The following is a 23,248-nucleotide window of genomic DNA, read 5'->3' as shown; positions in this document are numbered from 1 at the left end:
ATACTGTATACAAAGTCAAAAAGATTTTAGCATCGACATGGCTAGAGGACATATGTATTGAATAAAGCGTTCTGGAACCTGTGGCGGCTATCACCCGGAAGTGTCTAGTACTTCTTAATTATTGACTAACGATAACTCTAAAGTCGTCTTGTATCTGGACAACAGGTAGCGCACTGTTGCTCACCATACATGTAGCCGTATCTTGACGACCACTATACATAACAATATACTTCAAAGTATTTATCGGCAACTGCCAAGTCTGAGACCATTAACACAACTTCTCCAGATCATTTGGAGGCTCTAAGCTATCAGCTTTACATTTCATCGCCATCCATATCTTGGCGTCGTCAGCTTATAGCAAGACCGATGATAATGAGTGATGGGGAAGGCTATTTACATACAAGAGGAATAACACTAGCCACAAAACTGGACCCTGAGGCACTCAGCTAATCACAGTTTCCCAGCTGGACAACAAGGAGTTCACTCGTACTCTTTGTTGGCGCTCAACCAGGGAGTCTTTTATCCACATTAATCAACTGCATCCAACCCCGATATCTCCTAACTCATATAACAGCTGGTTGTGGAGAACGTTGTCAAAAGCCTCGGAGAAGTCAATATAGACTACATCTACAAGTAACCTTTGATCTTTTAAGAGCGCACCAAATTTCACGGGCTACTATTCTAAAACCGTGCTGTTTTTCCAAAAGGATCCGCTTTCCATCAAGATATGTAAACAGCTCCTTCCGAATGATCTTTTTTGAAATGTTAACAATCGCGCTGGTTAGGCTAACGGGTCGGTAGTTTTCGGGTTTATGTTTCGTAGCTGTTTTGATGATATGACTTACTATGGCTTTCTTTCAGTCTTTTGGTAAACAACCTTGGGTTACGAATGTATTAAAACATATACTTAAGTGATTCGCGACAAAATTTGCTAATTCATTTAGTGGCCTAGGATGCATTTCGTCGAATCGCGCTTCTAGAGGTCGTACTTCTAGGGAAACATATATCGTAATTTTATTGTAATCATAAATAAAGAATCCTGGTAGGCGATTTTAAAGACGACTGCTTAGTATCACTAAAAGGTCCCAATATTTATCGTCTGGGTCGATAAACCAATCAGATTCGTAAATGTGAACTTATTGTGATCTAATTTTGCATGTTTTAGGTTTTCAAATGACTTTACCGACTTTTCAATTTCAAGATACCTTCTAAAACACATGAGTATGTACAATTATGTTTATGTTTCCAGCATCTACGTGACTTTGGAGTTCCCGTCATTATCTGTTTTTGCTGATGAATTTGCTGTAACTGACTTCAATGGTTCACTTTCCCTTACGTGTGGTGATTTTAATTCGTGTGAATGTTTCCTTTCTTTGTCACTAAGTCACCAAAATGTGGTGGATATTTCCACTCGTTTGGACATACATTTAAACTTAGTTTTAATCAATGATGTGTGAATATATGTTACTCGTAAACGTGCCTTGTTGCATCTTTCTGATCGTTGTATGATTCGTGTTGTACCTAAAGTATAAGGCAAACTTGAAAAGAGTGTCCTAAATCTGAAAAAAAAACATGTTTCGCATGATAATCTAGGGATTATTTACAGACGACTCATTGGAAAATATCGTTGATGTTATCAACTTTTATTTTAAATTCTGTTTCTATACTTGTTGTCCTACTGAAATGTTTTGCAAGTTTCGATCTACTTGCATATACACAACTAAAACGATTACAAAGGCTAAAAGAAAGAATATACAAGGAGATAAACTCCATTGAATTCCGAAGGCTGAATAGACTAATAAGCCTAGAGATTAGACGCCTGAATTCAATGCCTACTCAGAAACTATGATCTTGTAAAAACTCTTTAAGTATGTGGAAACTCCTTAAAGAGCTTACAGGTGAGGAACACATTAGAAGTGATAACTAGCTGAATGTTTGTACATCAGTCATCTGATGTCATGCTTTACATTTCCACAAGTTTGAAGAATATTTATGTTCCAGTTTTCATTGAAACTAACGTTCGAAAATGTCTCTAGTCACTTGACTCGTCCCAATGTTTATGACCTGACGAAATCCCAAACCTCTTTTTTAAGAAGTCTGCTGCCGTTCCTCGTCGTCTATTCGCGAGCATCATCAACTAATCTCATATAGAAAATCTGGAGAAAGATAAAGATAATCCCAATGTCCAAAAAGTATCTGGAGATAAGAATGTAAAATTTAGACTCATACCAATAAGCTCACCTTTTCTCAAAACACTGGGAAAACTGTTGCTAATCTTACTTTAAACCTGGATTAAGATAGCTTATTAATCCATATCAGCTCTCTTACAACTGCAAATGAAGTACCCTAGATGCTGTTGTTGCTTCGCATTATAATATAGTGTTCGGCATGGAAAAAGGTAAAAAGTGTGTTCGACACGCGTTTTTAGACTATAATTGTCTTTTACTATTCCAAAACCGCCATAAACTGGCAAGTTTGTCAGCGCTAACACTAGCAGCCGGATAACCAACTAGCTGGGTTATTATTCCTCCAGAAGAGAACAGTACACTGTGTTTGGAGAAAAGTGTTCGACATCTCTACTACCTCAAGAAGGTGTACCAGAAAAAGCTGTTCTTTACCCTCTTCTTCTTTTCCTACATAATCTACCATCTTTCACAGAAAACACTTTAGTTAAATGTGCGAACGATCTGACTACATTTATGCCGATTTCTACTTCTTCATATCCTTGTAGCGTGGTGTCGAGTCGAGATTGACTATGAACACCGCTAACAAGGAACGCGTGCCAGGATATCCATAAAATCCCCCGGAAGCCAAATATCAGAAGGCAGTTAATGGACCAAATCGAGATATATTCGCTGGCGATCTCGTGGTATCGAAAGAATACCGAGATCGTGCCAGGATACAAGCTTGGTTACAGAGCGTAACCGAATTCGCGAGAGTTCACAATCAAAGTGTAAGAATAATAATGGAAGCATAATATAGCTGTCATTAGCACAGTTAAACAAAGAGCACATTAAACAATCACTAGTACAATTGGTTATAATAATAATTGTTTTCAATAAACCAATCGTGTTCTCGTGATAAAAGTGAGTCACTACATTCTCTTGAAATGAAGGAGTTCGTCTCTTATTGAACAATGGTCTGTTGTTAATAGTTTCACACTTGATCCGTCTAAATGTCAAGCTGTTAGCTTTAGCCTGAGATATGGGCAGCGTCTGAACACCCCATTTGAACCCCATAAACCTTGTACTATTGGAGATTCTTTGATGAAAACAATGTCAGAAATCATTTACATGATCTCTCTTGGTCTTCTCACGTTTTATTGTTATCAAAGGAAGTTTTCCGTCTGACGTGTATGCTGTATGCTTTTGGCATTATTGGACATTTACTCTTACTGTTTGTCAATTCTTGCATATCGCCTGTTATTCTTTACTGTTCGCGACTATTCTTTCCCCAGCTTTTGAGAAAAGACTTTTCTGTATTAAAAAGAGTGCTGAAGGCAGCTAGCAGGGTGTGTGGCGAATCTTTTAATGCCATTATTAATATGGTTGTGGTTAGATATCTAACATCATACAAACTCCTGAAAGGTGTTATCTTATCAGATGTTGACCATACACTTCACTCAAATCTTTCCCCTAGTATACCTTCTAGTAGAATGAGTCGTCAATACATTAGAATCCATGCACGCAAGAAAAAACTGCCTCCAACCACTTAAAATCAAAGCTTAGTGTATGGAGTCAATTGTACTAGTGGTCAAATTAGGACTCATTCGAAAGAATTCGATCAGCACTTAAAAGGATAGACATTGTTTGTCACCATTAAGTGATCAAACATTTTCTAACAAACGTTAAACATGTAGAAAGCTCAAGGATACATGAATTTCATAAAACTCTCGAAACTCACTATATTTTCACTAGATTAGGCCTGGAACATGTAGATGCGCATAACAAGATGTAAATGATTATGTGTAAGTGTAAGACATTGAAGAGAGATAATTAAATGTGGAAAGAGAGAATAACTTACATAATAGATCATTTCAAAGATTAGTAACAAGTAGGTGGCGCGACGGTCGTACTGGAGTATATGAAAAGAATTATGGATTCAAGATATCCAGATAGTATTAGCTTCAATTATAGCGAATGGTTATGGCAATCACCAACGTTGTCTTTTGGCTGGAAAGTATTATGTAAGAACTTAATAAATAAGATAGAAGAAATCACAAAAAAATAGATAGAACTCATTTCACTAAGGGTTTCGTAAATAATCAGCCATACTCTAGATTTCATAAACGTTTTCCTTATACAGTCGTCTTTCAGTAACCACAAAGAACACTAAAGTTAAAGTGTAACGGTTAGGTGCTCCTAGCGAAAACCTCTAAAGTCATGAATGTTTTCTACTGAACAACTTATTAGAAGAAATAAGATGCCCAGTGCTTTTCAGTTTTTGATGGCTGTCTAAGATCAATATGTGATGTAAAGTGCAAAACTAATGTGGATAGTCTAAGCGACAATTTACGGTAGAATTTTATTGAAACTGTTAATTATGCCCATAACTAACCAATCAAATAGTAGCTTAGGCTTCCACCCTGTTAATCTGGTCTGATATGTCTGTAAGCTATTCCTGTTGCATTTGACCTGTAAATTGAAGGACATTATTATCTTGTTATATTAGTGTGACTCATAACTTTTATTCACTTCGATAAGAAACTCAGTACTGGTCGGTATCTTTGTGCGTTCCATTTTAATGACTATAATTCTTTTAATTATTGTACTAATCTAATTGTCTTTACGTTTAGAAAACGATAAAGTTTCAAGCCAAGTTGCCCTTATTCTGACTATAGCTTTCATATAGGCTATAGAATCGCCAGTATCACGTTTACAGTTCTTATAGTATATCTATAGGATAAATTGCATAAAAAATTACATCAATACTGGTAAAAAATCTACTATAATATTATCAGCCTGATTGAGAAAAACAATTCACCATTGAAATGATACTAAACATGATTTGTACATAAATGCCAGAATGAATCTACATCGGTTACAAACAGTTAAATTATATCATGTGACATTTTGTAATGATAAATTGAAATTTGTAGTTGACATCAAATTTAAAGGTTAAAATTTGTTTATTAAAACATAACTAATATTCACTTGGTATTGTTTTACTTGAATCTTCCCATTGATGTTTTAGGACTGAAATTGATCAGTCTCTTATTGGCATATGTGCACACTGTGCGTATGCCTCGATATTGCCTTAATTTACAAGCATTATAAGCAATGATGGATAGTGGATAGCAGTGGACTCAGTAGCTAAGTGGATAACGCGATGGCGTTTGAAGCGAACGGTACTGAGTTCGAGCCCCAGCTCAACTCTCAGATGCAGGTACATCCAGCTGATGAGTCCCAAACAGTGTGGGAAGCACGTCCTGGATTCCATTGCTAGCCACTATCCATCATTGCTTATAACTAATATTATTTTTAAGTTAGGTAAATATATATATCAACAAAGTAAAATTGTATAACTTCCATTCAATTATTTTGTTAATCTTATAATAATATAACCCCTTGAAAATAACCAAATTAAAAACTACCTATCAAATTTAAGAAAGAACTCAATGATTGTGTAAGATATCATAATGATGAGTACATGAATCTTTTTATCATAGGGGGAGGGGTTCATCAAGATGATTGGATTTGTAATTTTATACTTAAAAAAAGTGGATTTAGTTTATAATTTAATATGAGATGCCTTTTTCGTCCTAGTAGGAAACTTCTTAAAAGTTGGATTTAAGACCAGTTAAGTTGAATGTTTTTGGTGATTATTTGACTTTTTCGACTAAATAACTTAATCGAATAAATTTCTGTGTCATTCTGAGTAAGATTGTTAATGTCTATTTCAAATTTTAAACTGTCTACATAAAATACAGTTTAGGCTATCCCACATATTAATACAACTAAATGGTTTATCAATATTTAATTCAAATCAACACGTTTACAGGATATAAGGTCATCTGCACAAAATCTCACCATAGATGCCCTAATTGATAATGAGTTAGATTTATCTCATCCGCTACTAAAACTGTTCTCTTATTGGATAGCTTTACACCTTATTGTAATTGGTTTAAAGTGATAGCACTAATACACGTAAAATTAATTAAAAATTCAACATCTCACCCTCTTGCACCAATCACATGTATCCGTTTTTTTCTATATCACTGGTTTTACTTCATGGAATGGTTAATAAAATTTACGCTGAAACACTTTTCTATAAACTTCACGTATGATATTTCGTTTATTCAGAGAGCAGAAAAATGGTTGCTCAGGAATTCATTGACTTGTTCAATTCAATATCGTTAGCACAACGTTCTACTGTTGAAGATTTCGCTGATCGATTAAATTTATTCACTGTGATTTTACTGCTTATCACTTGTATTATTGTTTCAACAAAACAATATTTATTAAATTCGATTTCATGCTATATACCAGTGAAACCAGCTGGAGAAAATTTCAATGATTATCTTGCAAATTATTGTTGGGTACATGGAACAATTCCATTGGCTGATGACGAAAGAATGCCAACTACAGAAGCTCAATGGGAAGAATATGATTCAACACGAAGAATTAGTGAGTCGATCTTATTGTACAATTGTCACTGTTTTACTATATGTTTGATACAATGTATTTTATTTATAAATAATATTCAATACAAAGCTAATAGTAGACATCAAACTATAAGTGATATCCCTTTATAGTTCTATGAATAATTTAACAATTTAATATATTTTCTCGAGGTTAAATGTTCAAAAAGTGTGAACATGGAAACAAGAACTTTATTAGAAATTCAGAATACTGGGGAATATTTGTAGTTCATGTGAGTGGTTTTCGTTGTACTGTGTCTTCTGACTTATTAAAAATCATTAAAACTATTAATATATATATATATATATATATATATATATATATATATATATATATATATATATATATATATATATATTGACGACGTACAACCAAATTGAGTTATTTAGTCAAAGTCCACTTTGTAGTCTTTATTTTTTAAATTCATTGATAGTAGGCGGCTAACGAGAACGTAACCGAAGCAGAATGAATTTCTATTATTCTGCTCAAATCTGTATTTTTGCTCTTTTTAAAAATCTATATACACAAATTATATACAAGCTACGTCATATGGAGTAGAATCTCGGAAGAAAGTACCATTAGTATGTTTTGACAAAATAGTGCTGAGAATCAGTAATTCAGCTGATATAAATTATTTTTAAAAATTAGAACATTCATCTCCGACTAATTCGACTATTAAATGTCAAACATACAGTTGTGAGTGGTTTAAATGGTTTTAAGTAGATTTCAGGATTTCTCTAGAATGTAAGGCTGGGGGCTAGTGTTAATCCTTCCTAACTAGCTTGCGTTAGTGTCCAGTTTTGTTTTAAATGATTGAACTGAAAGTTTAAAGACCACTTCTAAAAGCGTTTTGCGTCAGTTTGGAATTTCACTTACACAATCTGGATGGTAGGTGAGGATTCCATCAGTGAACTATCTACAGATACGAATTTCTAATCATTAACCAGTATTGAATAATGGTTTCATAATTTGTATCGCGAACTGATCTAGACAACCACTGAACACGAGAAGGCACTTGACTGCCTTTTCGCCGTGGTATGGGACTCAGTATTGAGCATTCGCGACCTCACCGGCGACTAAACACTGGACCCTCACACTTTGCACTGAGCGCTTATCCTTTAGATTTCTGACTCGACATCCGGTGGATCACATTTTATAACGCCAATCGTTTCATTATATTGATAATCACCATCCCATATAGTCGTTGGGTTAATGTCTCACAGCGCAAATGATCGGGATTCAATGTTCACTACTTCTCACGGGGACTTCAGGAGATGTCTCTTGAAGCTAGTCACATAATAACATGATTATTGTAAAAGGTTCGTGATGTACATTATAAAATTCAAAAGTAACCACAAATCACTTACACTAAGAATATCGGTCTGTTGTAAGTAGTGAATTACACAGGATTCTATATCTTGAATCTCTTTTTCAGATAATTGATGTACTCCATTATTGATAAACTTTTCACTAATGACCAAATATATAAAAAGCCTTCAGTCGAAATTCTCATTTGGGTATTTATTCAAAAACATGGATTAAATAACGAAGTGATTTTGCTTAATTAGATCTTCATCATAATTCTACACTAGGTCATTTGTAAATCGCACTTGTGTATTGAGTACAATGTTACATAAAAAAATTTAGGGCACGGGTGGTGAGAGTGGTCGTATGACTTTCTTTAAACCATAAATAGTATGTTTGTTAGGAGTGATACCAATAGTTTCGATTGTAGTCAGCTGATGTACATATAAATAACACGGTTAATTCGATGAAGTATAATGTTCTATCTGATGTAATCCCCAGTGTCTATCAAGAAGTCAATTGTAGAGCTCTTAAAACCTCGTAATTCTCCCATTCAACACTATGTAGGATGAGATCCTGAAATTCTACCAGGCGATGAGGAGAATCCATCACGAATGAAGTTATCGTATGATACTCAGTGTCATCCTAAAATTGTCACTGTCAACTGAAATTCACCGATAAGTTGAACAATTCGAATGTAACAAAATTAATTACATTGTATTCATTGTTGTTTTTTAAATTACCCGACAGAGAAAACAGTATAATACAAAACTTCTGCATCCTGATCACAAATGATAAGGTTTGACAATCAACGAAGTGAATCAGTACTCAAACGTTAATTAGTATTTGTAAATCTGTCCCGACATCTGATAAGAAACATTTTAGGAATAATAATTAATAATTTTATATATGCATATAAATATTCTTGTATATTAAAGTCTGATGAGGATCTGATAGAAAACAATATTGTTCTCTTCTACATTATGTTCTAATTCACGGTATGGGAATTTTGAATATTTTATAAATTTACTATATCTGTACTATTTTTCACTATTTTAACGTGTATTCACAATAGTGTAAACTATACAGCTGATCTTAAAAAATAACAAGTATTCGTTCATAGTTATCTAGATTATTCCAATGACCTATTTTCCGAAATTACTCACCTTAGTTTTTTTCTAGTTAGGGGGGTGATGATCAATTGGTTTTTCACAATAATCCAAAGTTGTCTCCGAAGTTCAATCGGTATTGTTCTTTGAAGTTTGACATTGAACCATTATAAGTTGAATAATATCAGGAAGTATAAAACTATGCTAATATGATTGCATAATACCATTTTCTCAGTAACATCTTGATTTCCAAACATTTATGGAATTGTATGTGGAATCAATAAAATTTCATTCTATTGCATGTTTGTTTCCTATGACACTGGAGGTGGAATGTGTAAGATTTTTTATCTGTAAGAAAGTTAACAGATGCTAAATAATGAGTAGACATATAACAGTGGTGTATAGATGACAAATAGATGAGGATGTGTGAAATTAATAAACGCATTTGTATAATCCCAGTAAGATTCTGCAGGATGTATGCCATTTTTTAAATCTTTTATCTCTTCAGTGTTGGAATAATATTTTTCCGTTTCCCATACCATAACCAATGTCTTATAATGCTGAACAGCTATAAATCAAAACATTTCGAGTTATCACAACAAGGTCTAATTTTATGCCTCACTTTGCTCGTTACCAATTTTCCTAATTTAATAATAGTCGGAATCTTTGTACCAATCTACCATTCATATTATTGGTGCGCGGCGGATAACTGTAGAGTAATTAAAGGCCAATCAGAATGTTTCTTAGAATGTCTCACCCACTGCTCCAGTTGATTAGTCTGGCAGTATGTTGATAACAGATACAGTAACAGCTGAGTTTTAATACATTTTTAATGAGTTTCATGTTATTTACTTCATGAATTTTATTTTTATTGCACACTACTGCTCGTGATCGATCATTAAGTAGTACTTCTCAGTCAGTCTAAATTGCCATTAACCCTTATCAGGTTCGCAGCGTATAGAGATAAGTTCATGTCCATCTTTCAGCTCACTAGAGGCTTGTAAACGTTACTTTCCTTTTTAACATTTCAGTTTGATCCATTAATAGACATCACTGCTGTTTTCGAAAAATTTCAAGATATATCAGGATGAACATCCACATCATGTTGTTCTTGGAATTTAACTTTTTCTTAATAAGATCTTCCATATTTTTCTGCTTCCAGTGATACTCAGAGAATTATGTAGCTTCATCAGAGCTTGATTAGAATCCGGATATGTGCTCCAGATAGAGTAGCATACTATTTCCAAATCTCTTCAATAATGGCCGATAGCAATATGGTGCGTGTTTTTGTTGTTGTTCAAATATGGAGGAAGAGAATCGTGAGACATGTTTACTTGACAACTCTATTTACAGTGACTAAATCAATATATTTGTCAATATTCGGGTTATGACTGAACAGCTAAAATTAATTTTAGAGGGTTGAGAGCAGCCAATAGAAAGTTTCAGGTCTAGGTCACAACTCATCGGCAAGGAGTGTTTGAAGTATCAATAGAAAATGGAACTTATGACATGTCTATCCACTTGAAGTAATGGTTACATCAGGGAGCGTAGACGATGGATTCCAGCCAGTGCTGAGTACTAAAGGAAGAGATTCTCTATTATCTAGCGACAAAATGAAATGTAGTGTAGTCAAAATACTTTGTTGAACAATACATCATTATAACTAATTGGCAAATTCTTGTTTAGATTTCATCCTAATTAGTTTTTGATAAGTTTGGTTAGTGCAGTACGGAGACAATAGTTTAAATTCCATTTTATCAGTTAATTGATAGCATAAATTAATTTTTTCTAAATTCTTGATGGCCAAAATATAAATCAATCCTAAATTACGTCCAGTCACATGGTTTACTAATAAAAAAGTCATAATGACGAAATGATATCACAACTTAGGTTTCACAAACAATTGTTATACTATCATAAAATACTTTGATCACTCGACAAGTTGCTCAGAATATCTCATTCACCATAGTTGAATCTTTCGTTATTAATGCTAATCCACTGACATATACTCAGAGATAATCATCTCAAAGCATTAGGTATACACAACATATCTAACAGTGATTAAACCCAAACTTATGTAGGAGATCTGTCTAACGTGTCCACACCACAATAACGTCATAGATAACGTACGGAATCTTCGAAACACGACTCTAAATAAAGCAAGAACAAATATTGGTGCAGAATAGTATAAATTCATATTATTCTTGCTTTATTTAAATTCACAAAGGGAACCAATTGCATGAAACATGACTCTGCTGACTTGCCATATTTTTGATGTTAGTCAAAAGACGAGAGATCTAGGGTTGAGTGTTCGGTGTAAGTAGCATCACAAACATGTAATACTTTAACACGCGAAGTTCAGCACCATTCAGTGAAATAACTTTGTAACTCTTGCAGGTCAATAGAGATAGGACATTTCTGGTGGCTATGGTATTTTACTTCCATGTAAATATGAAGTCGGTCAGTAGTGATTCTTTATACCGTTGAGATGGAAAATCGATTGATCGGAATTTATCCGGCGTGTTTATTACACGAAACCATAACTTACAAGTAAAATAGTCTGAGTAGTTATTACAGTACTATTAACTGTCTGTCAAAAAAACACAATTTAATAAACTGTATGCTGAAGGAAAGTTCCTGGCTTTATCCCTTGTGGTGGTTGTTGTCTTAGAGTAATTTTTGTGCTTGTTGGTACTTGTGAACAAAAATAGATCTCACCTCAAGGAGATTCATAATCCTGTGTTGTACATCTGAATAGCGATATGGTTCTCAACATGACACTAATTGGTGGATGAGTGTAAATTATTAGAAGCTGGATAACTAGTGCTAAATGAAATATCACTCAATAATAATGTTGTATATATTAGCCTGCTATTGAGAAGCAAACGATTTCATGTTACATAGTTCCTAGTGTTGGTGGAATTCTTTAGTTTTGACAATGACCAGGTTAACTCAGCATCATTAGATTAAAATCTGAGAATTGATATTTTCCATTTTTATCAATTTGTGGAATAAAGCAAATTTGCAACTATTCAGTAATCTCTAGGTATAATCATTTCCCTGTTATCATAAATCTAGTTAATGAAGCTGAAGTTCAATTTTCTTTCCTTAAATCCAATAAACTATCAATAACAACATAAACTGATTTTTGTTGGCAATCGACCAGATATTATGAAGGTTAGTTTTGCAAAGGGTACACATCTTCTTGTAAACTGACCTATTTCACATTACAGTTAGACGAATTTGAAAGAGAACTATGTTATTTAATTGTCAAAATAGAACCTAAAATAGGATAGTCTTTGTTCTTGATATCACCGATATTTTGTGCCGATGAGTACGGAGAAAGATGAGACCTTTGTTCAGGTTGAAAGCTTTCACATGTCAAGTACTATATTCAATTTTTTAAGTTCACGTTATAATACACCATGGAGTGTGTATATTTTACGGAGACATCTTTATTTTATGTTGAGAAATATTACTTAACTAATCATTGACATCGTGATAATGAATATCAACAAATAAATCAATAGTATTTCATAAGAAAACATAAAATGAATCACCTAGTTAGGTAGCATCTTTCTGACATTTATAGACTAAACAGTGTAAACGTGAGATACTTATGTTTAGTTTTTAGAGTCAAAGTACGGATACTAATTGACGAAAATTCTGCTGACGTATTACTTGCTTCTATAAGACTGGCAAAATAATGATTATATGTATATGTGGTTTCATATCATGATTACAGGTTACTGATGAGTCACTATGTATTTGATTTCATTTCATGATTGCAGATTAATGATGAGTCACTATTGTTGAGCTTATAAACATGAATCCAATATAAATTATTTTCATGAAATTTACTCAAAATACAAAACAACAACTAGTTCGAATTTCTTCAAGGGAAATATAATCGAAGTCAACACTATTAAATAATATCTGTATATCAATATGGGGTTGAGGAGATTGTGGAATGTTATGCACAGAGATAAAAAAATATCATAATTAAATCTAGCTCAATTATATTCACTTCACCTACAGTTAGATTGACTTTTAAGGAACGAAAATATTTCACAAAGACTTCGGTGCTCATCCGGGAAGACTAACATCCGAAGCATTGTACGTGTATGAGAAAGCCAGAGGAACATTAAAAGAAGAGTTGAAATACAGTTACTTACACCATGGCAACTGTTGATGAATCAATAAATGCACGGACCTCAGACCTCCATTATTTAAAAATTGCTACTAGCATCCACGACCGTTTATTTAATCTCTCTTTTTAAAATTTTTTTGTCTTTTTTTATTACTGGTGAATATCACGTGACAAATTACCAATCGGGATCTCGTTCCTTGTTGGTCGATCTCGCGTCTGTTATTACTCTAGCTTAGTATCTCTCATTTGGCCAATTACACACTCGACTGCACCACTGACCTTGAGTCAACAGCTCAGTTCTTATTGGCCCGTGATTCTTTAGCTTCTCTCCGCCCTGCCCTTGAGTCCAAAGGTCAGCAACCAGTCTCTATCATACCTATAATTCAAACAGACGTAGTTCAAATAAAGGCAGATCAGGGTCGATCGCACCATGAAACAAAAAAACAGTTATAAATAAACAAGCCAAAGGTGTCGGTAAGTAGAGAAGACTGGGATTGACAGACTAGCCAGAATTTAGTAGTAGTAAATCGTATGATAATAGTTCATGGCTTAACCGAAGTCTTATGGTAAACAGAATACATAGATATAGTAATGTAGTTACTCACTAATTACGCAAAATTGCAATTAATAATGATTAGATTATCAGCAATATCCGTTTCGTTATAACTGATTTACTTATGATTATCATTAGCATCATTTAATTTTAACACCACAATGAACTGTGTGAATGATCTGATTCTACGGATACTTTGACTTGTTCGCTTTACACCTATGCATTTTCAGACATGATAGATGTGGGCCGTCAACTGACCTTGGACATTAACGAAGACATCGTTTACTCACTATTTTCTACCAACAATAGCATGGAGGTATATACACACACATTCTTTACATGATAAGCAATTTCCGCATCGAACTCTCTTCAACTTACTATAACCAAAATGAATAAGCTTTATGTGTGGTATCTTTTTTATATCACTGTGCATAACCCAATAATCTCCACAATCCCAAATTGGTATGCATAAACTGTTTGATAGTGCTGGTTTCAACTATATTTCCCCTGAGGAAATTCAGACCCGTTTGCCGGACGAAAATTTGAGATTCATTAAGTTTGAATAGCTGAGATCATTAAAATACAATTCTTACAGTTAATATCCTCGATGTATTCAGTGCTTGATTTCAGCCAAACTATTCGGTCAAATTTTGAGGAACGTTCACAAAAAAAACCATAGTTTACCCATGCATGTGTTCCAAATGATAGTTTATTATTACAGATAAGTGATTTTATTTGCTTAAAGAAGTGATACATTACATCAAAAAACCGAAACTGTGAAATCAATGGGAACTTATAAGTGCGTTTTTTTAATCGTAATATTAATCTCTAGTTTTACAGACATTACCCTCTAACCGACTTTTTTCTCTTCCACACTTGACGACAGTTCATTTTAATTTCAACACTTTGTCTCGTCATATTATACTCTATCTTTTTCACAATTATTATTTATCCAATTTCTTTGCTGTTCTCTCGAATGTGGGACTTCGAACTCTCTGGAAAGACTAGTCATGACATTTAGTTGTTAGCGTAGATTTGTGTCTGGCTTTTAAAATTTGAGGTATAAAGGAGAGTACGATGCAAATGTGTTAAGAGAGAAGTTTAACCAATCATTTAACACCAAGATGTGAATTAGAAGAGAATACTTAAGAAAATGAGTTGAATACTCGTCGTGCATACACAGAATGTTAAATATTTTATGCTCACTTATTGCGAATATAGAAAAACTCAACAACTCCAAAATTATCACGTACTCAATAGTGACTAGCTTTCAGAGGAATTTTTCGGAGTTCTAGTCAGAAGCCGCGACAAGTGGAGTTCAATCGTGTCGGGTGTTATTTAAGATACCCACCAAAAAATGAAAGATGGTCGCTCCATGTCGTGAATTGATTTGGGTTAGGAAGATAAACTACTGGATTCCGGCTACATAGTCGAGAGGTTAAGCGTCCACTCGTGAGACCTCAGGTCCTGAGTCAGATGTCTAGTGATGGGTTCGTGAATGTGCACTCTTAAGAAGTCATATACTAGGATAACATGGCTGGTTAGTGGTTTTATGCTTCCAGTGGCTGCCTAACTTATGTAGGTTCGTGATCCCAGTAACTTAAGTTGTAAAAACGTAGAGGTAGAGATGAGTCACCCAGAATTGGCAAATTTAAAAATGAATGACTTTTATCTTTCATCACATTGAATTCCCAACAAAAATACCTTTCAGTAGTGCTCAGAGCAATTGAAAGTTGTTAGTGAGAGCTTTTTTGTCATGTAGTAAAAACAACATTCTAAGACATATCAAGTGCTAAATTTCTTTACAAACAGATTTCTCATAACATATGGATCAGTCAGTTTTCTTTGTTTATAACGAAATTGCAAATAATTCATTTCCTTAATGGTTCAGTGAATGATAATAGATGAGTTGGTGAGATAGGAATGCTAAAATCGATAACGATTTTAACACATAACTTCATATCGATATGATGTGGCAACTGTGGTTTTCTAATAATTTCACCCCGGTAACTTCAGCGATTTTATTAATATATATTGTAGACGATGATGAGTTTTTTATGGTTGTGAGAAGGAATCAGAATGATACCTTCTGTGTGAATATATTTGCACTAAAATTAACGAGTTTATATAGCAACATATTTCAAGAACATTAAAATCAGAAAACTAATAATAATCTTTGAATGAACAATAAACCTCTTAAAAGTATCAGACTCTAACGGGTGTTAATACTCACCTGTTAAAACAACTGACGAATAGATTTTAGACTTGTAGCAAATTTGGAATGAAGACGGGCACTTTAGTCATCAACCCCTTGCCTCGACCTTACTATAAAACTATGATGTATATTTTGAACCTACCACTAGGTTTATGATGAAAAAACTTTTCTGTTAAATACATATTGGTTAAATTTTTATGTTGTCTTGGTTTCTAGATAAAAAGGAACAACCATTATCTTTCACGTGTGTATGCATGCAAAAAATGCACCAAACAATATGTTATTTTACACATAGATTCGATTAATAATGTTCAACTTATAGTCCACATTAATCCGATTGTGATAAGTCAGTTATCTAGACCATACTACTACACTTACTCTATTTAAATAAATTTCAAATGAAGTGTACAATGTACATACATTTGTGTATATATGAGCCGATAGAAATTGTACTTATACATTAATTAATTCAATCCGGAATACTCAAACACAGAATTCAACTTCAAAATTCTTATGGCAAAATGAAAAAAAAAGGCCAAGAATATCAAATATTGATTAGTTTACAAAACAAAATTAAAGTGTAAAATAATACCTGTGATTAGCTCTGTGAACGTGTCATCCCACGCAATGAAATTAACATAAATGTCCAGTGAAAGATTGGTAATGCAATGATATACTGACGACATTGAGTGAATTAATCCAATTTAAGATATTTCCTCTTAGATTAATGCGTTAAATTGAAGACTCGATGAAGGATATGGTATATCTTATAAGTAATTAAGTTAAAAAATTCTATATCTAGTTTCCAAAATCATTTAAGTGGATAGAAATATCAGTACAGTTACATAGTAAGTGTAGCATTTTGTGTAGGGTAAACTACAAAAAGTACTTGACTTAGGTTACAGTTTTTACCTGAGCGTACTTGATATAATTCAGGACATAGTTAAGAGTGTCTTTAAGCATTCTCCCACACGAATACCCTTAACCCTAACATTCCTAGTCCGAATTCCCCTAACCTTAACGACAATCAAATATTCATAGGGTATTGGAGGTCATCCATTACACAATCATTTAAGACTTGGCTGTTACGAATAAACTGTGTGTTATATCCTAGTGAAGATTAAATTACGGCTAACTTCTGAGAACTATTAATGGACTAATATTATACATATATATTCTTATTGTATAACTATTCAGTAACTAGATTACGTATATCTATATTCTTATTATGAGCTTCATTTTGACCCATAGATGATTATTATACGATTTACTATTGTTAAATTATACTCAGTTTACCAATTAGTCTCCCACGTTCACAGCCACTTTTGGGCTAGATCTTGTACAAATATTATTTCCTATTTTATGGTATGATGTGGTCTGTTTGGTTGGTATATAAGCCAAATATGTTTGGAATAGGTGATTCGCATAGTGGGAGCTGCTGTTGGCATTCTGGACTCAACGAGAAAGGCTAGAGGAACAAGGGACCAATAGGGACGGAGGCTGTTCATACCAGTCGAAGATCATTGGTTTGGTACAGTACTAAAATTGTATAGGTTGTATTTCGATTGGCTAATGAGTCACGTGATAATTAGCCGGGCCTAAAGTCACAACACTGGGCATCGTATCACATACCTCAGAATAATTACTGGTTGGTTTAAACTACTTTGATTCCTAGTCAATAGGTCACAGATTTGGACTTAAACTTGGATACGATCATGTAGTATTAGTAGTCTCACATAAATTGTGTTTGTCAAGGTCCTAGTCACGTGAACATGTGACTTGAGTTACGAAGGGATTTTCGATGGGAAAACCTAAATATAGTGAAAAATATGAGTTGGTTAGAATGAATGCTTAATCATTTTTTATTTATTAAAAAGGTATTCACTGCTATCAAAAAAATGTATTGGTAGTAAATAGTTGATACGAGGCTATGTTTCACTATCTTTGTTGTCATATAAACGATTGATAGTATAAATTGAAGATCATTTTAATACTTACCAGTATTCATGAGTATGTTATCATGTTATTATAAGTGTACTTTGTTATAAAAAGTGTTTTAACTTGATCTTTGAGTGAAATGAGGCAAGAATTCATAGTCTGTTTTGATAAGTCAGTTTGTGATCTAAACTATAGTTGTTTATTCACACTGCATAACAGAGGTTGGAATTAAGTCTTGAGGTCAACACTGCGAACTTCATCGTATTATGATATATATATCAATACTGACTGGAATGTTTATCTCATTAGAGCTAAATTTTAATATAATATAAAACTTTAAAAACAATTTATCTGACCTTTTTTGAAAAGAAAATCATCACTTCAGTATTGTTTGTCCATTGTACAAGTTGAATGTACATTGACTAAAAAAATACTTTTCATTTCTTCAATTATACTTGGGATGTGTGTTAAAATTAATTTTTCTGGTTAGCGTTTTTTAGCGAGTTTTCTACGGGATGGGGTCGCTAACCCCATGCCCAACAAGCCTCCTTTATCCGAGTTGGGGTCAGCAATACCCTCAGAGGGGCTCCAGGTGGAGTTGTTGAAATTAGTACTAATTTTTTATTTATATTTATTTGATGTTGTTTGGTACAAAGATACTTGTGGAAATCGTGCATTACTTTGTTACTCTCCTAGTCACATATACATATCCACTTTTGAACAGGGTTAATCATCGGCAATTAAAGCATTGTCTAGCATTTTTATTGACGTTGTTTAAATAATAAAAACTGTCTTAGAAGGATGTGCTTCTGCTTGTTGATGCCACCGAGTGAATAATACTGAGGTTAAACACTGGGTACTAGGTAATGATGGCAAAATGATGTAGGAGGTAGTGAGTCTTTGTCGACTGAGATGGTCGAGACATGTAACACGTACGCCTAATCACTACCAGCGTTTACTGGTGCAGTATTGGTTGGTATGCTAGGAGCGGCCGGACCAAGTCGTAGCATCAGTGTATGAATCCATTGACTGTTGAACTGGAACTTGTTGGTAGGGACCGTCTACTTGGTTGGGATCCATGCGATTATAATGGTTAATGGTTGGAGATGTTGGGTGACATGTTTTAAAGTCGGTTTCAGTTTTCCAAATACTTTTGTATTACCGTAGGCTTCGAGTTTTTATCCCACAAATTAATTCATTCTTTTTCAGTAATATTGTTCGCAGAGTATCTCTTTTACCACCACTTACATTGCTAATAATTCTACTGCTCTAGGTTTATCCTAATTATCTGATGTCTCTATGTTAATGTGATGTGGCCACTTGAACCGATGTATACTTTTTGAACGTTTTACGTTGATGATAGCTAATTTACTGAGTATGGAAGAGTATTTATTCAGTGTATTTGTGATACTGAACAATCTATCTAATGCTTTTAATGATGTAGTGATTCATTCTGATCACGTTTAACTGAACATATACCACAGTTTACCACCGGACTTTTGGGCGATCAATCTTATGACTAGGGACTATTATTAATATCATTCGGCTAAGCAGTTCAGCAGAGATTTTCGTATATTTTGAAATGATGTACAAGTTTGACGAGTTACAGTAGTAACCACTCATGATATCACACACGAGATCGAACCCATCGGAATTAATTTCAAGTCGGTTCACTGACATAATTTTCAGAATGCGAGTGAATCCTAATAAAATCGTCAATCATTTGGTTTATATCATTTGAAATTTATCTAGTTGAGATATAGTTACTAGTGTGGCCACCTCATAAATTCTGGTAATTTGATCTGGTCGATTCTGGTGTCATAGTAGACCATTCAGTGGTAAAATCTCCGAGTGTGATGCTGAGTAAACTAGGTTCCAATCTCGAAGAGAATATTAGTCCCTTTAAGGTTTCAGATACGTTTTTTAGACGAGTGTCAACCAGTATAAAGTCCACAACCATGGGGTTTATTCCGATCTCCTGAAGCTACCTAATATAGTCTAAGCCATGCTGGTTCGCTGGGACTAAAGATCACGTTTCGATTTGACTGACTGAATCCGATCAGCTGTAAGGACTATAGTAAAATGACATTGGCTACTATTCGGTGGTTAACTGGTTATTCGTTTGTTTCATAATTGGTACTTGATACAATGGTTTTTCACCGGTGAAATATTAGGGATTAAAATATACTGACAAACTGAAAAAATAAGTTTAAACAACAAGTGTTAACCATTCAAAGCTTTATTTTACAAAGCGCTTGAAATCGATCACAGGAATAGACAATAAGATCTGAGAGAAAAGCTTAGTTAATCAATTATTCCTGCACTCTCTATGTGACAAATTCAGATTTTGTTGTCATTGGATTAAGCAAAACTTGGAAAATAAATTCGCAAGTCAAATATGTGTTAGCGGAATGAAGGCAGTCACAAAAAAATTCTAGATCTAGACTTCGTGCTAGTTTGCCCTCGTCAACAGGTGTGTCGGTAATCTTCAGAGATTTGTTGCTCTCCAGCGGACTCGACCCCGAATCCTTCTGCTTCATGATCTTGAACTTTCTTAATGAGCTACTTGGGTCACAACTGACTAGGATGTTTTTATTGATTGGTCACTAGCATGAAAACTAGATTCATAGTTTCCGCCACGACTACCTCTAAACCATCTAGCATTTCAGCCTATTGCACACGATGTTCAGTCAACTAGATTAGTGGCCACATGCAACTTAATAGGGAATTGTGACTTAAGCCTTGGGTTAATAGCTGTTATTATGATAAATATGTTGATTTGATTAACTAACTGGAGTGATTGATTTGAAATTAAATACAAAATTTACTCGTGTAACTGATCAATTAATTGACTACAATATTAAAACATCATGACTATAAATGTACATACCAAAGTACATGACAGACATTTAACAGTAATCCTTTACACTCTATTAATCTAATTGTTTGTTCGATATGATCATCGAGACAAAATGATTATTAATATTATAACTACATAATTGACGAAAGTTATAGAAGAAAAATATTGGACGGAAATTTTTAATGGTTTCTCGTCTTATTACACATTTCAGGTAGTGTATCGATACGTACAAATTCATTGATATCATTACAATGTGAAGTGAATATCACTGACTTAGATGGTTTTTATTTAAAGTCAAACCATCATTGTATTTCAACTAAATGGTTGAAAGTTATTCTATTTTGAAAAAAAACCCAACCTGAAGTGTCCTAGGTGTACACAATCCTATTTAGAGTTGTGGTTTATTCACCATTGAGTAGTCTTCAACAGGGCTGAAACAAGTGCTCTTAGTTCGTGATAAAGATTATTTGAAAGTAAGGAATAATTGACTTATTCCATCATAATAATTATAACCAATAAATTGATTTTAAGGGATATAGAGTGCTCTAGATTAAAATGATTGTGTGTCATAGAGTAAAATTGAAGAAAGAAAAGCAGACTAATTCTATTGATTCTGTTATTTATAAACTTAAGAGTGAATAAACATGTTCTGATGAATTGTTTTTCAGATGTATTTTTACTACCATAAATCATAAAAATGAATTTAGAAAAAGTTAATTGATCATTAGAAAGAGTCATTTTATGTTGTTTTATTCTGATAAAATAAAAGACAAACCATTTTGATTATGATTAGTGCAAAATTTCCATTGAATCATGAATCACTACTGTGTTTTGTGTAGCACACTCTATGAATTGATCTGGATTCAAGACAATGTAGAAAAATGATAATTTTGTTTTGCTTTATTTGAATAACTAAGTACATAGTGAATAAAATGGTGTTTATGTGAGGGAGTTCTATAGAGGTTATTCTAATTAGTAGGAAGTATTTAACACCTATTGGTCTCATTTGAGATACCACTGAAAAATGGGGTTATTGAGCATCTGTTTTTTCTTAGTATGGAATTTCGCAGAACTACGTAACTACTAAACCAACAGGGGTTGAATCCAGGATATTGAGGTCTCTCAATGTATGCTTAACCATTAGAACTGTTTTAGCGGAGTTCATTGTTACGATTCCATCTTCAAACTTATCACGTATAACCACTTGTTACAGCTGATTCACTCACAACATGTTCTAGCTCTACCAGACATGGCTTCTCTTAAGAATTTCAGGACCATCAAGATCAGTTTCCGATGAATTATACTGAGTAGATGTAGAAAAACAAACATTTTATCTAGAGAAGTGACCCGTTAACTGTATGATATCGTTCAGGTTGCATTATAAGATAACAATCACACCAACAGTGTAAATTTTAGTGGTCTAAATTTGATTTCAACCCAAATGGTTCTTGTACTTAATTCAACAGTTAAGCATCATAAAGGTATTCCTGAGTTGTAAGCGATCATTAGTAAGTCCTGCATTTTAATTTCATGCCAATTGAAACTTGTCAAGAAGATGTATCTACAAACTTGAGGAAACTAACTAACCCTTAGTGAAGTTCAAACTTGAATAATCAAGTATCACAGTTGTGGACGTTAACACATCATTTAAGGAGAACAGTGTATATTGTTCAAGACTAAGCTAGGTAGTTCCGTAATTAACCAATTATTTAATTCATCACTCTGTTTCTTATCTATTTGTAAGAGTCGAGATGTTTTAAAAAAAGCTTCAGTGATGTAATATATTATGATAACATGCAACCAATTCTTCGCCATACACAAACGGCACATGCCCAAGGGGAATGAAGAAAAAGTGAATTTGACGGTATAGCTACTGTGCCACATAGATAGTTCAAACCACTGACCAATAAACTTTAGGCAGGACACAGGTTCATTGTTACTATAAAATTCCCTAATAAAATGATCTTTCTTTAGTGGGCACATGATTATCAATTTTTTCGAAAGTCTTTCCAAATATTCCGCTTCTCAATTAAATCTGACATACTTTTCATTTTTTAAAATGATATATTTGTAATTCAGTTGGTAATACTATTGTTTGATTAAAAGAAGTTAGTTGAGTAGGTAGGTGGTTTGTAAAAAAAAACCCTGAAATCAATTGATAAATTATAAGTCGATTGCATGTGATACTTATTCAAGTAATTTATTCTATTATCACTTAGAAACTATTTTAAATTCACCTTCTAGATACCGTTCATATTGTATGTAAATTACATATCATCGATAATTCTTCGATATTATTTGGCAAATTGATTGAAATTGAACAAATGATTTTTTTTTATTTTGAAATCATCTTCTCATTCTCACCTTGTTTGTTGGCATTTCAAATGATTTGTTATTGAAGTGAACATAACAGTGAAATAGTAATTGATTTGAATAATTTGTCAAATTCCATCTTTTTTTTCATTGAATGTATGTTG

At 33.6% G+C, this 23,248-nt stretch overlaps 1 protein-coding gene across 2 annotated transcripts in view; it reads left to right on the top strand.

The window, feature by feature from the left end:
- Positions 1–6,271: 6,271 nt before the first annotated feature.
- INX2_5 (Innexin inx2) overlaps positions 6,272–23,248 on the top strand; it is a gene marked incomplete at its 3' end in the record, with an annotated part of 30,903 nt that continues 13,926 nt past the window's right edge. Inside the window, exons 1-2 of one of the 2 annotated variants that reach the window (XM_051213469.1) lie at positions 6,272–6,626; positions 9,129–21,269. In XM_051213469.1, coding sequence (XP_051073454.1) covers positions 6,314–6,626; positions 9,129–9,205 — 390 coding nt within the window. In that variant the 5' untranslated portion in view covers positions 6,272–6,313. Of the gene's footprint in view, positions 6,627–9,128; positions 21,270–23,248 lie in introns of those variants that run through there. The other variant, XM_035730570.2, reaches the window with a different exon arrangement.

Source organism: Schistosoma haematobium, chromosome 1, assembly GCF_000699445.3.
Source record: "Schistosoma haematobium chromosome 1, whole genome shotgun sequence".
Classification (NCBI taxonomy): Eukaryota; Metazoa; Platyhelminthes; class Trematoda; order Strigeidida; family Schistosomatidae; genus Schistosoma; species Schistosoma haematobium.
Note: the sequence above shows the minus strand (reverse complement) of the source record. Positions and strands in the feature narration are given on the sequence as shown.